The following is a 16,711-nucleotide window of genomic DNA, read 5'->3' as shown; positions in this document are numbered from 1 at the left end:
TATACGACACTTAGCATTTTAATTTTATCTTTCGATTTCATTGATATTTTATCCCGAAACTATGCTTTGTAACAAACTATTTTAATTTTGTTGATATCTTTATAAAGTTAAAAACATTTATCCATCTCATTTGAGTTCATATTTTCTATTTAATTGATCTATAAAATACGTAGATTTTTTTTGTCAATGCGTTACATTTGTAAGGTTTCATGAAATATTTCACGCTATGTGTGAAATGATATTTCCATCCTTTTTATATTACTTTTCTACTACTTTTGCTGAACAATTTTTGCCTGAGCTGCTATAAACATTTAGCAATAATAGCAACTTGCATTTTCAAACTCCATTTTATATGAACAACACTCAACATGAAACTGATCTTTCGCAATTTTATTTACACATTTCAAAACTGTGATTTTTAGTTCTTATTTGTGGAAAATAACCCGTAAGAAATTCAACTAACTCGGCGTACGCTCGTTTATCGCAAACGGTAATAGAACGGCTGCAACCGGTGCACATTCATAGTAATTCAAAGGACAACACTACGCACGTGGCACAAATCCAATGTAGAGCCCGTCTCTCGTCTTCAGCGTCAGCTGCATCGTTAGCTTTGGTTCGGGTCCAGCGGAAGTCAGTTTAAAGTGGCGAACAACCTTCGAGATGGTGCTTTTTAGCTCGAGCATTGCAAATTTTTGTCCTGCATCAAAGCGAACAATAAATGATATGAGCGCGATTGTTCCACGTTCCGGTCCGCAACAAATCGTTCTGTTTCAAATCGATGGGGTTCAGGAAACAGAGTAGGATCGCGGTGCATATGCATAATTCCAATGTTGAAATTTGATCCTTCCGGAATGATTTTGTCAGTGCCTACGGCATGGTCAAGAAAAGTGTGTGGGTGTTACTGTTGATTAAATTTACGATTAGAGTCGTCTACCATAAGACAAAACACTTCTAATCGAATTTTAATGAAAAGAAAAGATCTTTTTGTATTAATCACTGATATTTTTTTTATTTTTTAATAAAAATAAACGATTGCATTCCTGATTATTTACTTCGTCCTGCCAAGATTGAAGCGGGAAACAAGCATTTATAAGTTTCGGCATTGATACTGCTTGATTTTTTCTTTCTCACATTACATTCGTGAAATCTCTTCGACTTTGTTCAAAGTGAATATTTTATTTGCAAAGCGGTCGAGAAGCATAATAAAAAAAATATATACTGAATCTGTGTCTAGTTCTGCTACGAAGCCTTTTGTCGATCTTTAATCATTTCGCTAGTGAACTCTTGGTTGCAACCGCACGAATAGTCCCTTCTCGGGACGTAGGATGAGTTCCGCCATAAGAACATCATCGTACGAGCCTATGGGTGGGAGAATTTCGTAATGCCGTAGTACCTTGCTCACCAGACTCTTAATCTCGGCGACGGCGAACTTCTGTCCGATGCAATTCCGAGGACCAGCACTAAATGGAACATATTGGTAGGGGTTTGTCTTTTCGGCTGATGTTTCCACATTAAACCGCTCAGGATCGAATCGCTCTGGGTCGGGATATATCTCAGGATCGCGTCCGAGGAAAAACGGCATAATGATAGCGTTAGCACCTGCAGGGAATATTTTGCCATCTGAAAGTGATTCGGAATTTTTAAAATATGAGTGTATATTTAGTGCGAAATGAAAATGTCAAAACATATTAGATACATTCAATACCCACTTATTTCCGTATTTTCCAGCATTTTCCGGCCAAACATTGGCACTGAAGGGTAAAGTCGGAGTGTTTCCTTTATCACTAGATCCATATAGCGCATCTCGTTCAACATCGTCAATGTTACGGGGCGAGTACGATCGTTACCGATGATGTTTCGCACTTCGTCAAATGCTTTCTGCTGGATTTCGGGATGTTTCGCAAGATTTTGCAACAAAAAACTGATCGCAGACGTCGTCGTATCGTGCCCTTCGAACATGAACGTGTCCACTTCCTCGCGGATCTCCAAATCCGTTAGAGGCTGACCATCGACGGTTGACTGTAGAAGCATGTCGAGAAACGCCATGCGTTTTTTAATGCCAAAATCGTTCTCATTAATATCGACCGCAGCTTTTTCGCTCGCGGCATTTCGATTAATCTCTTCCCGTCGGTTCTTGATGACACTATCCGTATATCCGTGCAGAACTTTCAGTGCTTGCTGTTGCATGCGTCGATTCGAGGAGAACCGATAGAATAATTCGTGCCGAATCAGAAAGTTGAACAAACGAATCTGAATCAAATTCGTTATGCTGTAACAACCACAACAAAACCACAGTTAAACATTAGAACAATTATATTACCAGCAAAACGTCTTCTGGTACTTACTCCTTAACCGCTTGCACATACTTCGAGTTGGTGTTCAACTGAGCATTAACCTTCGTACCCATGGCGGTTTCTGAAATGTGAGCAAAACAAACGCTGTCACTTTTTACCAAGCCTTTGCTAACATTACGAACTTACCGCAGATAACATCCAACGCGCATAATGTAACTGGCAGAAAAATGTCAAAGGTTTCCCCCGACTCTGCATGTTTATCAGAACTTGCACGAAGGTGCTGCTCTGCTGATCGAATATCTCAACAAAATGCTCCAGAATTTTGAAGTGAAACGTTGGAGTGATCATTTTGCGATGTGTGTGCCATTTGCGTCCGCTGCTCGTCAGAAGCCCATCAGCCAGCCACGGTCGAACGAAATCGTACTCAGCGGACTTATCGATGTACTTGTTGCTACTTAGTATCACCTATAAGGAGCACAATCGGACTTGTTTTGTTTTGTTTCAGCTAGCAGCTATAAAGCGTACCTCGACATCCTTTGGGTCGGTTACAATGATGAGTAACTGCATTCCGAACCACATACGGAAACACTTGCCATTTTCGCGAATCACGCGCCCTACTGTCTGCAAGTATGCTGCACATGATGAAGAAGGTTGTTAGTCAATACCGAATTATATTTGCAGTTGATTTGAAAAATTGAATGATCATTTCTTTTGTATTTCTCACTTCACTTTACTGTTCACTACATAGTTGTTTTTTTTCCGCACCGATTCAATTACTACGTGATAAGCATCTTCTTATCATTGCGATTTCTTACCAGCAGGTGATTTACCAGCAAACAGCAATCCGTTACCTATAAGCGGATAAGTCTTTGGGCCGCCGAGGTTTCGAGTGTGCTTGAGCATGTTTCGGAATTTTTTTACGTACACATAGTATGCAACTGCAAACACCAGGGAAATGAAAGGTAATGCTGCTAGAAGCATTTTTTGAAATTAATTGAAACCCTTCCTTGCGATCCAGACGCATCACGGTCAAGACAGCGACTGAAATTAATCCCTTCACTGTTTTGTTTGCGTAGCGCTCGGACAGGTTAAGCAGACCTCTACAGTCTTTTTCCTTTATTTTACCTATTTTCGTTACTTGTACTACCAGTTCCTTCTTCTTTATTTTACCACCTTTGCTTGGCACACTGATGGGTATTCGCTATGAATGAACTTGTGAAGGTTTTTTAAGTTGAGCTGTGAAAAATGATAAACCCTTAATTGGACATTATCAAAGAGTCACTTAACTCCGTTTTGTTAATTTTTTTTTGTTACACGGAAAAAAATTAAATTTTTTTAATATAAAAATAGAAATAGAAAATAAGTTTTTTTATCATTTTTAGAAGTTTTAGATTTAAAAAACTAAAAATAGATGGCAATGTGTTGACCTCTTTTATGAAAATCGCAAAACTGTGAAGGGACTAATATGGAATGGAATCACAACAAACATCCAGCAATTATTGCGACCTGCATTCTCAAACTCTATTTTATATGAACAACATTCAACATGAAACTGATCTTTCGCAATTTTATTTACGCATTTCAAAACTGTGATTTTTAGTTCTTATTTGTGAAAAATAACCCGTAAGAAATTCAACTAACTCGGCGTCCGCTCGTTTATCGCAAACGGTAATAGAACGGCTGCAACCGGTGCACATTCATAGTAATTCAAAGGACAACACTACGCACGTGGCACAAATCCAATGTAGAGCCCATCTCTCGGCTTCAGCGTCAGCTGCATCGTTAGCTTTGGTTCGGGTCCAGCGGAAGTCAGTTTAAAGTGGCGAACAACTTTCGAGATGGTGCTTTTTAGCTCGAGCATTGCAAATTTTTGTCCTGCATCGAAGCGAATAATAAATGATTACTATACATTCATTACACCAAAAACGATTACTATACATAAAAAAGTCATATTACCGATGCAATTGCGTGGGCCTGCGCTAAAAGGTACATACGCATATGGGCTCGAATGTTCCACGTTCCGGTCTGAGGCAAATCGTTCTGGATCAAATCGATCGGGTTCAGGAAACAGAATAGGATCGCGGTGCATATGCATAATTCCAATGTTGAAATTTGATCCTTCCGGAATGATTTTGCCAGAGCCTACAGCATAATGCAGATTAGTGTATGTGTTTAACTGCTCCTTAAATTTAAATCATTTTTTTCTCAGCAACACTTACCCAAATCAACATCCTCTGTGAATCGACGTGCAATGATCGGTACCGGTGGGTACAACCGAAGCGACTCCTTAATCACCATCTCCAGATACTTCATGTCTTGAAGATTACCATAGCTAGCCGCCACATTTGTATCGTTGCCCATGATATCCTCAATCTCCTGGTATACTTTCTCTTGTACTTCTGGATGGCGCGCAAGCAGTAATAAAGTGAATGAAATTGCTATCGTCGTCGTGTCGTGACCTTCGAACATAAATGTGTCTACCTCCTCTTGGATTTCCTTGTCTGTTAACGGTCGACCACCGATTGTGGCCTGCAGCAGCACATCCAGAAACGCCATCCGCCGTTTCGAGCCAACATCAGAACCATCCTCACTATTGTCCGAATTACCCCCCAGTTTGCCCTGTGCCATAAGCTCTTGTCGCCGAGACTGGATGATCTTAGTGGTAAAATCGTGCAGCACTTTGATGATCCGATCCTGTCGCCGCTTGTCGGGGGAAAGGCTGAATAGAATGTCCACCCGCTGCCAGACCTTCACGAAGCGCCCCGTCAGCACGAGACTCAGCTCCGTAATGGCCTTCACGTACGCAGATTCCGAATCAGTTTGCGCGTTAATCGATGTTCCCATTGCTGTTTCACATATGATATCCAACGCTGCCAACGTTACGAAAGGATAAATATTCACCAGTTTCCCGGTCGCCTGAGGACGCAAACGCTCCGCCAGGATGCTGCTCTGCTTATGGAACACCTCGATGAATTGTTCCAGGATCTTAAAGTGGAATGCTGGTGTTAGAATTTTTCGCTTATTGAACCACTTTGTACCCGTGCTTAGCAGCAACCCATCGCCCAGCCATGGAACGAGAAATTTATACAGCTCGCTTTTACGAATCAGCTTCTGGCTGCTTAGCACTGTTTCGACGAATTTTACGTTGGTGCAGAAGAACGCCAACCGGTTCCCGATCCACATTCGAAACAGGTTGCCATATTTATTTCTGAGCTGGGATACGAAATCGATTATATCTGAAAAAGAATGCAACGTATATCGTGAGAATGACTTACATTTGCAATTTTCCATAGAGTCATATGGTGTTTATCTGAAACAATTATTTTAAACGTAGGTGTTCATCTTAAGTCCAAAAAAGCTTTTCGTAATCAATGCTTAGCCCGTTATGATTGTTGATATTTTTTTGATCGATTATGTTCACCATAATTGTATTTTTGTGTAAATTACATGCTGCGTTACTGCAGTGAGATGAATTTGAACATTCGTATCAGTCAACTATTACAAGGCTTCGGTGATAATCGCTTTGCAAGCTTACAATGTGTGCTGCAAAATATCAAATTTAAAAATAGCCAACGAGTAGCACATCCTACACGTTGGTAATGATGTTTTTTTTGCTCATCCCCTTTACGCCATTTATCACGCTTCACTAGACGACGTACCCTCAGGTTTCAGGTTAATGTACACGTAGAAACATCCTACTATTGGCAGCGGAACCGGTCCTGGGAAGTTTTTGCCGTACTTCAAATTTTGCCGTACCAAAAGGTAGTTGAGCCCAAGCACTCCAGCCAAAATGGCAAGCACGATTTGCAATACCATTGCGCCGAGAATCTTTCACACACGATCGCTCGGACGCTACTATTCGAAACAAAAAGTACTTCTAACAAAACAGTCGGCTGTACGTGTTCGACGATGGCTATACTGCTGGTGTCTGCGAGCGCGAATATCGAAAAAAACCACCGCCAATGCTGTAATGTTTATTTACAACATCGGCTGTATTGTATGCGTGCCTAGACGAGATTGTCTGCCACAGATGCCACAGTGTGGCTCCCGCGATAAGGCTTGAATGGAGCACCAATACTGAGGAGGAATACGCGAAGCTTGTTGAACGAGAACAATCATTAATCATCCCCTATAGGGGGTAATTTTCGCGTACAATCATTCCCGGTGCGTGCATGGTACTTCGAACACGAGGCAACAGCTAACCAAGACAAACCCGTTTGTAACCGGACATAAGCTGCGCAACTCAAAGGGCTTAGAGTGATTGACGCCCTCCTCAGCTCGAAGAGAGATAAAGTCCCTGAGTTCAGAATGCGAGTTCAGAGTGCATTGATAACAACGCTGCGAAATCCACATAGTCATTGTGACGGTTAAGGGTTCAACCAACGGGCACAGTTTCTTCAAAGATCAGCTACATCGGTATTACGAACTGCGTTTTAGAATAGCAAACAATAAATGCCTTACTTACCGTAGGGATTTTTCCCTGCATACATTAACACGTTTCCCAGCACCGGCACTGGCTTGGGACCGGCAATTTTTAGTGACTTTTTCAGTGACCAATCGTGCAGAACGTGCCTCAATAGAGCCAGTACGATGAACGTTAATATAAGTTGCACAAACATGATTAGGCTAGTGTTCTTCAATCCACCGACGCGAAGGTGCTTCAGTGAAAGGTTGTTCACGAACTAAACCCGATCGATCGATGCCGATCCAAATCAATCAAACCCAATCTCACCGGCGTTTATCGGTTCTTGCGGTAACGATTAGATATACTACGACGCCCTAATTTGCTACGAGAGGGCTCGATGAGTTGGAAAAAGTTAAGGTATGATAATCTTCGCAATTGGGCCATAAAAGACCCCATAATCCACCCATGATACGGGACTTTTGCATAGGAAAAGCATGCAAAGCACCAAGTACACATGCACTAGCTAGTAGTACATAGAGCTAGTAAATACATACGAATGAGAAGTGAAAAAAGTGTATATATCTTGCATTGTGGTTCTAACATCGGATAAATCGCGCAAAACAGAACTAGCAAAATTTTCAGCTCATTCAATAAACATTTTCGTTTGATTAAAAATGATCAGAATATGTTTACACTTCTTATATTATGCTTCTTATTAGTTCATGTGTCCCGTATCTGATCTGGTATTTTTTTATTATATATATTAAAACCAAACGATTTTTGAAAATTATTCACGATCACAAGTAAGAATCATCTGTAAGAAAGCAAAAAAGGCTTCCAATCTAGTGATAATGATAAGATAATATCTTTGCCATGCAATCGTATTTTTGATATAAAAACGATTACATCCTTGAGTAATTACCTTACTCTGCGTGGTCGACCTTAAACGGAATAGCCCAGCGCTGTCCAAGTTCACTGTCAAGGTTAATTGTACACTATTGTACAGAGAAACATACAGTTATTTGTTCGACATTGTTACTGCTTGATTTTTTCTTACTCTCATAACATTCGTGAAACCTTTTTGAATTTCTTGAAAGAGACTGTTTTTATTTCATAAGTGATCGAGAAGATTAATGAAAAACATTACCAAACGTGTGTCTAGTTCTGCTATTTCTGCTGCTAGGAAACCTGCTATCGACCTTCAATCATTTCGCTAATAAACTCTTGGTTGCAACCGCACGAATAGTCCCTTCTCGGGACGTAGGATAAGCTCCGCAATTAAGCTATCGTCGTACGAACCGATGGGTGGGAGAATTTCGTAATGCCGTAGTACCTTGCTCACCAGACTCTTAATCTCGGCGACGGCGAACTTCTGTCCGATGCAATTCCGAGGACCAGCACTAAATGGAACATATTGGTAGGGGTTTGTCTTTTCGGCTGATGTTTCCACATTAAACCGCTCAGGATCGAATCGCTCTGGGTCGGGATAAATCACAGGATCGCGACCGAGGAAAAACGGCAGAATGATAGCGTTGGCGCCGGCGGGGAATATTTTGCCATCTGAAAGTGATTTGAAGCATTGAAAATATGAATAGGAAGGATAGACATTTAATTAAGCTTACTTATTTCCGTATTTTCCAGCATTTTCCGGCCAAACATTGGCACTGAAGGGTAAAGTCGGAGTGTTTCCTTTATCACTAGATCCATATAGTGCATCTCGTTCAACATCGTCAATGTTACGGGGCGAGTACGATCGTCACCGATGATGTTTCGAACTTCTTCGAATGCTTTCTGCTGGATTTCGGGATGTTTCGCAAGATTTTGCAACAAAAAACTGATCGCAGACGTCGTCGTATCGTGCCCTTCGAACATGAACGTGTCCACTTCCTCGCGGATCTCCAAATCCGTTAGAGGCTGACCATCGACGGTTGACTGTAGAAGCATGTCCAGAAACGCCATGCGTTTCTTTATTCCAATATCATTCTCATTAATATCGACCGCAGCTTTTTCGCTCGCGGCATTTCGATTAAGCTCTTCCCGTCGGTTCTTGATGACACTATCCGTATATCCGTGCAGAACTTTTAGTGCTTGCTGTTGCATGCGTCGATTCGAGGAGAACCGATAGAAGAATTCGTACCGAATCAGAAAGTTGAACAAACGAATCTGAATCAAATTCGTTATGCTGTAACAACACCAACAAAACCACAGTTAAACATTAGAACAATTATATTACCAGCAAAACGTCTTCTGGTACTTACTCCTTAACCGCTTGCACATACTTCGAGTTGGTGTTCAACTGAGCATTAACCTTCGTACCCATGGCGGTTTCTGAAATGCGAGAAAATCAAGCGTTGTCGCTTCTTACCCAGCCCTTGCTAACATTATGAGCTTACCACTGATAACATCCAACGCGCACAATGTAACTGGCAGAAAAATGTCAAACGTTTGCCCCGACTCTGCATGTTTCTTCAGAACCTGCACGAAGGTGTTGCTCTGCTGGTCGAATATCTCAACAAAATGCTCCAGAATTTTGAAGTGAAACGTTGGAGTGATCATTTTGCGATGTGTGTGCCATTTGCGACCGCTGCTCGTCAGAAGCCCATCAGCCAGCCACGGTCGAACGAAATCGTACTCAGCGGACTTATCGATGTACTTGTTGCTACTTAGTATCACCTTTAAGGAGCACAATTTGATTTGTTTTTAGTTTTGTTTCTGATTCAGCTGATTATTAAAAATTATACCTCGACATCCTTTGGATCGGTTATAATGATGAGTAACTGCGTTCCAAGCCACAAACGAAAGCACTTGCCATTTTCGCGAATCACGCGTCCTACTGTTTGCAAGAATGCTGAACATGATGGAGAAGGTTAAGAGTCAATACCGAATTATAATTGCAGTTCTCACTGCACTTTACTGTTCACGGCATAGTTGTTTTTTTTTCGAACCGATTCACTTACTATATGATAAGCATCTTCCTATCGTTGAGATAACTTACCAGCAGGTGTTTTACCAGCAAACAGCAATCCGTTACCTATCAGTGGGTAAGCCTGTGGACCTCCGAGGTTTCGAGTGTGCTTGAGCATGTTTCGGAAGTTTTGAACGTAAACATAGTAAGCAAGAGCCACCACCAGAGAAACGAATGTCAACGCTACGAGAAACATTTTTTGAAACTTAATCAATCCAGTCCTTGCGATCCAGGCACACCACGGTCAAGGCAGCGACTGAAATTTTATTTTGGACGGTACATTCAAGCAGTCAGCAACAACCGTTCTCCTTATCGCGGACATTTATTTCAAAGGGTAAAACAGCTAAGCTTCCACCCTAATCCATCAGGTTGGAGAGAGACAGATAAAGCGATAAAGAGAGACAAAAGAGAGAAGAGCGAATTTGTGGGATCACAACGTAATTGCGCTTACATACTGGTTCCTGTCCATCAAAATATATTCGTCTCATTTTTTGTTGTCAAGTCAAACAGTTCCCATAAAAGCTTTCGATGAGACGGCAAGAAACAAACCTACCATGTTTAGTGTTAAACAGCAGATCTTCTTCAAAACGCAATAAACCATGCAATGTCATTTCCAGTACTCCAGTGAATAATATATTGATTAAATAGATTTTTTACATAATTATGGCAACCCGAATCACACACATATATGTTTGTAGATCCAACAAATTATTGATCACTCTAAACATTCTAATACACTCTCGGTTTCAAGCTTACAAATATTCCATGTTCTGGCCGCAGGATTAGTTCCGCAATGAACGATTCGTTCTGCTTCTCATCTGGTGCTATGATCTCATAATGACGAAGCACTTTGCTCACTAAACTCTTCAGTTCCGCCACCGCGAATTTTTGTCCGATGCAGTTTCGGGGGCCAGCACTGAACGGTATGTACTGATACGGGTTCGACTTTTCCGCCGACCGTTCCACATTAAACCGCTCTGGATCGAATCGCTCCGGTTCAGGGAAGTACTTCGCATTGCGCCCAAGGAAAAACGGCATTATGATGAGGTTTGCCCCGGCTGGAAACACCTTCCCGTCTACAAAAAAGCAATCAAATTATGAGTATCAAACGAATTGAACATCATCACTGCACGTGTCATTAAATGCATCTCACTTATTTCGGTAGTCTCTATCATTTTGCGTCCAATCATAGGAACCGAAGGATAGAGTCGAAGCGTTTCCTTTATCACTAAATCTAAATAGTGCATTTCGTTCAGCATCGACATGGTTACGGGTCGAGTACGATCATCACCAACAATATTCCGAACCTCGTCAAACACTTTCTGTTGAACGTCGGGATGTTTCGCCATGCTTTGGAGAAGAAAACTGATGGCAGACGTCGTCGTATCGTGTCCTTCGAACATAAAAGTGTCAACTTCCTCGCGAATCTCCACATCGGTTAACGGGTTCCCATCGATGGTGGATTGAAGCAGCATGTCCAGGAATGCCATGCGCTTCTTAATGCCGAGATCTTGATCACTAGCCTCATCGCCTTCACCATTTCGAGTCTTTCGCTCTAGCTGCTGACGTCGTCCCTTAATCACACTGTCCGTATAATCGTGCAGTTCCTTTATTACTTTCTTCTGTTTGCGACTATTCGCGGACAAACGGAAGAAAAAGTTGTAACGAATAAGGAAATCGTAAAACCTCAGCTGGATGAGGTTTGTGATCCTGTCAAATTTGAAACAGATACAGGTGAATAATATATTTTCTACTAAAGTGTGATCAGTCGCTCCATTCTTACTCTTTCACTGCCAATACATAGCTAGAAGTCGAGTTTAGCTGTGCATTCACTTTCATTCCCATCGCGGATTCTGTAAGCCAGAGCAATCAACCTATCAAATTCGTGGCTGTCATTTTACAACGAGTCAAGTAACTTACCGCATATAACGTCTAACGCGCATAATGTCACCTGAGGGAAAATATCGAAGGACTTGCCGGATTCGACAAACGGCTGTAGCACCTTGATGAAAGTATTACTCTGCCGATCGAATATCTCCACAAACTGTTCCAAGATTTTGAAGTGAAACGTTGGCGTGATAACTTTACGATGCGTGTGCCACTTCCTGCCACGGCTTGTGAGCAGACCTTCTCCCAACCACGGTCTGATAAAATCATATTCGGTAGACTTATCAATATACTTTGGACTGCTCAGCAGTACCTGGTAAGTAGTGTGATAGAAAAACAACAACAACAATATGTAATCACAAAAATGTCGCAATTAACATGCTAAGAAATCGCCATTAAACCGATTACACACGAAACACGGCTTACACGACTTCAAACAAGCGATTGTCGCGTCATTATTCATATTTAATTATCGTCTACACACCGCTTGTCCTCTGAAACTCGAACCAGCTGCTCTAGTCTAACCGCCAAATGGCCCTTGAGCGTTGCTGTTTAACTGCGAAGCAATAGTGCGGCAGCGCAGGGTTTGAACTTGAACTTACTTCTCACAAGGTTGTAATCTAACCGGCGAGCCACACATGCACATGCATTGACACACTTCGAACAAGACTCCGAGGGTGTATCGGATGTCATAGGACGTGGTTCAAGCAATACATTAGAACATTTGACCGATGCACATACCTCGATGTCCTTGGGATCCTGCACCACGATCACTAGCTGAGTACCGAGCCATACACGTAAACAATCGCCATACTGCCGCAACAACATACCGATGATGCGAAGAAATTCTGCAACATAAACCAGTCGCAACAAAATGATGTCAAGAGTGCGTCTCAAAGTCCTTTCTTTCTGTGGAGTGCCTTACCCGATGGGGATTTGTTCAGAAACAGCAGCCCGTTTCCGATGATGGGATAGGCGGGAGGACCCGGAAGCTTGTCGGTATGGCGTAACATCTCACCGAACCGCTGGTACAGATGTAGTACACCGAGACCGACCACTGCCAACAGTGCCAATGCCCAGGAGAACACCATCGTTGATGTTTGCAAGTTTCAGCTAGTACTTGTTGCTTCGACTTCAGTTTAATCACTGATCGACTTCGGGTGTCGGACAGCTACTAACATTTACTCTATGCCTAAGCAACAAGCTGAACTTGCTAGCATAACAAGCTGAACTTGACATCTAGGCTGCATCGCCGCATCCACACAATGCATCATGGCGTACCTCATGGCGGATTTCCACACATACAAAGGGCCCAACGGCTCCGGCACGTTGGAAGGTCCGCTGCATTGCTGCACAAGCAGGAAGCTGGTACTAATTCTAGGTCTGCCTTCGGCGTGTGCAACGCTAGCTCGCTCACAGCTTAGAGGTCAATGGTAGTTAGTTAGCTAATTCTCACCCACGGTAGTATATATTATAGATATAGATTTAGTGCACAATTTTAGGCTTAATTTTCTTTAAGTTTTCAGAATGTGGAATTAAAAAAATAATACAAAAAATAAAATAAATAAATTTATAAAACATGTTTTGTGTCGTAATTTTGTTTCTACTCCAGTCTCATCCATTGGATTTTTATGTGGATTGAGTAAAGCATGTTTAACAAGCACCGTTATCACTGTGGGAACTTTTGCCAGGCTAGTATTGATGTCCTTACCCTACTTTTTGCATACAATGATAACCTGAATACGGCATGCCTGGTAATACGCATTAAGTAATACGGTACGTTATGCATACACAATTAGTTCATCGACTACCACCATTCAGCAAAACGAGTTCAAGTTCAATGTTGCTTAATGCATCTATCGCGCATTACAATAGTATAAACTGAAAATATTTTTTTTCTAGTTACTTCCATTTATTTATTTAATTAATTCATTTATGTATATAAAAATGGACTCCACCATAAACACCTAATCTCTGTGTAATAAGTACTTTGTAAGTTCCCACAAATTTTTATCCATCACAATCAATCCGCGATGCTAGGTAACCATCAACGTAACAACGTCAATCAAATAAGTACAGTAGATTAAAACCCCAAACCTGTCAATGACAATTTCGATACATTCCAGTTTGACTGTAGTATGCATCCTGCTCAGTACACTCGTGGCTTTATTCGCATGGGAACGCCATGCTCTGGCCGCAGGATAAGCTCCGCCATGAATGATTCCTGATGAGGCACCTCTGGACCGAGCAACTCATAATGTCGAAGCACTTTGCTCACCAGACTCTTCAGCTCCGCCACTGCGAACTTCTGTCCGATGCAATTCCGCGGGCCAGCACTGAATGGGATGTACTGGTACGGGTTCGTCTTTTCCGCCGAGGTTTCTACGTTAAATCGCTCCGGATCGAATCGCTCTGGGTTGGGGAAGTATTCCGAATTGCGCCCCATATAGAACGGGAGCATCACAATGTTAGAATTTGCTGGAAATATTTTGCCATCTAAAAATAACAGGTATAATATCAATTGAATGCTAATAGCAAATTGTTCATGCTCATGATCTTACTTATCTCCGTGTCCTGTAGCATTTTCCGGCCGAACAACGGCACCGAAGGGTAGAGACGGAGCGTTTCCTTTATCACAAGATCCAAGTAGCGCATCTCGTTCAACATCGCCATGGTGACGGGCTGCTTGCTATCTTCCCCGACAATATTCCGCACCTCCTCGAAGGCTTTTCGTTGGACGTCGGGATTCTGCGCCAAGCTCAGCAGCATGAAGCTAATCGCGGACGTCGTCGTATCGTGCCCTTCGAACATGAACGTGTCCACTTCCTCGCGGATCTCCAGATCGGTCAGAGGCCGTCCATCGACGGTCGATTGCAGCAGCATGTCCAGAAAGGCCATGCGCTGTTTTTGGCCCACGGAATCTGCGTGATGGTCGGATGGCTCGTTGGCCTTGTCCGCTAATAGAGCACTGTTCAGCTCCTGACGCCTTGCCCGGATCACGCTATCGGTATAGCCATGCAGAACTTCAAGCACCTTGAGTTGTTTTCGTCGGTTGGCGGAGAGTCGGAAAAAGAACTCGTACCGTATCACAAAATCGTAAAACCTAACCTGTATTAGGTTAGTGATTCTGAAAGTCAAGGGCATGAAGTTATATGGTAGTTACAAAAAGAGGACGTTAATTTCGATTCTAAACTCACTCCTTCACGGCTTTTACGTATTCCGATTCCGAGTTCATTTGTGCGTTCACCTTTGTGCCCATGGCAGATTCTGTTAAAAATCAGATTTGAAACAAGAGCATGCAAATTATACTACTGATTAGCTCAAATAAATACCCGAAGATGTAATCTCGTCGCCATGGACTTAAAATCAATGGAAAAGTGTGCCTTACCACATATGACGTCAAGGGCACAGAGCGTAACCAGCGGAAATACATCGAATGTTTCTCCAGATTTCGCAAACAGGCGTAGTATGTCAACAAACGTACTCCCCTGCTGGTCAAATATCTCCACAAACTGCTCCAGTATTTTGAAGTGGAACGAAGGAGTGATAATTTTCCGATGCATTTGCCACCTGCGACCCGTGCTTGTCAGTAGTCCATCGCCCAGCCATGGACGAATAAAGTTGTACTCGGTAGACTTATCAATGTACTTAGGGCTGCTTAAAATTACCTGCAAAAGACGGGTGAATTGAAATAATCTATATAAAAATCGAAGTACAGAACATTTTTTCCCATTAATGTAGTAAATTATAACACATCGAAACATTTGCGTAATCAAACAGACAAACTTGAGGGTTTTTTAAAAAGCCATTAATGTAGCGCATGCTTTAAAACTCGCTCCTTCAAAGACATTCCTCATCGCTTATCTCCTCCACAACTCCCACGCTATCAGAGAAGCTGTAGCAATAAACAATACATGAGAACTAAGATCGAAGGAAGGATCTCTAAAATAGCTAATCACTGGATTTTAACTAAATACATCACTTACGTATTACTCAACACTCTCTCATATCTCGTTACACTACTGATACGTGTTCTGAAAACATGTAACACAAATGTCTTTAATATAAACCATTTCTACAGATAGTGTGTGAAATAAATCGTTCGCATAATAAACACATATCAAACATGTTCGATACGTGTTAAGCGTGGTAAAAAACCCAACAATCGATGACACATTCGTGGGTAAGCTTTGAACACTTGTGTGAAATTAAAAGCTGACCCAATTACTACCTCCTCGTGTACGTGTTGAACTGCAGTTGCATGTTTAAACTGCACAGTGTCAACAAACGGTGCACGACGGTACATCCTACACGAGCACACCATGCCACCATGTGCGTAAATAAGGCGTACAAACGTCATGTTCTTTCAAGCGTAACCTTTTCCGCAGATTTTGATCATCGCTAGTCCCACAACCAGTCTGCTTTTATCGTAAAATTCTCACCGCATGACCCGTCTCACCTCGATGTCCTTGAAATCAGTATTGAGCACGACAAGCTGTGTTCCGAGCCACAACCGCACACACTTGCCATGCTGCGCGATCAACCGTCCGAGCAGCTGCAAGAACTCTGTAAATTTTGAATTCTTTAATCGTTTTACATTTCTTAATCACGTTGCGCACCAAATCGCCATAACAGCAGAACTTGCACTACGGTGTACGATTACCGACCGGCGGGAGTTTTGTTGATAAACAGCAGGCCATTACCCACGAGCGGGTATGCCAGGGGTCCGGGAATTTTACGCGCATGCCAGAGGGCACCTCCAAAATTTGACACCAACCACCAAATGGCGACGGAGAGCAGCACCACAATGCCTGTGGTCACGATGAACGCCAACATGGTGCGAGTGCTACGTGCGTTGAACACAGATGCTCCCTTCTGGTCAGCGGTGGATGGAGTTTCGAATTCCGACAGCGGACTCGACGATAGAAGCAAACACGTGCAGAACGCCGGCACGAATACGTCCCCTCCTGATCGCGACACGAGTACTGATCTGCTTTTGTCAAGACTACAGATTTTTATCCGCGTTCACTCACACACCGTCGATCGTGATCGTTTGAAAATTACATCCCCTACAATGCACTAATTTGAAATAAAAAAAATCAAACCAAAAACAGATTAAACTGCAAGAGGAGAAATCAGTTTCAAAAAATGCTTGAAATT

The 16,711-nt window shown here is 42.3% G+C and overlaps 2 protein-coding genes across 2 annotated transcripts; both read right to left on the bottom strand.

Annotated features, from left to right (window-relative positions):
- Positions 1 to 1,273: 1,273 nt before the first annotated feature.
- On the bottom strand, positions 1,274 to 6,110 carry LOC128721468 (uncharacterized). Its single transcript, XM_053815225.1, is given in 11 exon segments — positions 1,274 to 1,620; positions 1,710 to 2,269; positions 2,346 to 2,415; positions 2,481 to 2,555; positions 2,558 to 2,759; positions 2,820 to 2,926; positions 3,110 to 3,276; positions 4,019 to 4,169; positions 4,251 to 4,436; positions 4,508 to 5,530; positions 5,954 to 6,110. Coding segments are annotated over 11 exon segments (3,045 nt in total).
- Positions 6,111 to 7,912: 1,802 nt separating this feature from the next.
- Positions 7,913 to 16,610, bottom strand: LOC128721466 (uncharacterized). Its single transcript, XM_053815222.1, has 19 exons — positions 16,219 to 16,610; positions 16,011 to 16,117; positions 14,940 to 15,219; positions 14,749 to 14,818; positions 14,113 to 14,678; positions 13,708 to 14,047; positions 13,629 to 13,648; positions 12,477 to 12,608; positions 12,293 to 12,399; positions 11,585 to 11,708; positions 11,448 to 11,517; positions 10,818 to 11,296; positions 10,421 to 10,740; positions 9,695 to 9,869; positions 9,441 to 9,547; positions 9,093 to 9,372; positions 8,958 to 9,027; positions 8,322 to 8,881; positions 7,913 to 8,259 (listed from the first exon to the last, which is right to left on the bottom strand). Exons 1-19 carry the CDS (start codon positions 16,385 to 16,387, stop codon positions 7,913 to 7,915), a joined length of 4,323 nt encoding a protein of 1,440 aa, XP_053671197.1. The 5' UTR covers positions 16,388 to 16,610.
- Positions 16,611 to 16,711: the final 101 nt, after the last annotated feature.

The sequence above is a fragment of the Anopheles nili genome, chromosome 2 (genome assembly GCF_943737925.1).
Source record: "Anopheles nili chromosome 2, idAnoNiliSN_F5_01, whole genome shotgun sequence".
In the NCBI taxonomy this organism is placed as follows: Eukaryota; Metazoa; Arthropoda; class Insecta; order Diptera; family Culicidae; genus Anopheles; species Anopheles nili.
The sequence above is the reverse complement of the archived record's forward strand: the minus strand, read 5'-3'. Positions and strand labels throughout refer to the sequence as shown.

Bases quoted from the DNA above. Each gene is read 5' to 3' on its own strand.
- LOC128721466 (XM_053815222.1), bottom strand. From the start codon at position 16,387: ATGTTGGCGTTCATCGTGACCACAGGCATTGTGGTGCTGCTCTCCGTC. The intron at 16,118-16,218 runs GTCGGTAATCGT...CAAAATTTACAG, and splicing joins TATCAACAAAACTCCCGCCG to AGTTCTTGCAGCTGCTCGGA. The intron at 14,679-14,748 runs GTGAGTTTAGAA...CTTGACTTTCAG, and splicing joins TACGTAAAAGCCGTGAAGGA to AATCACTAACCTAATACAGG.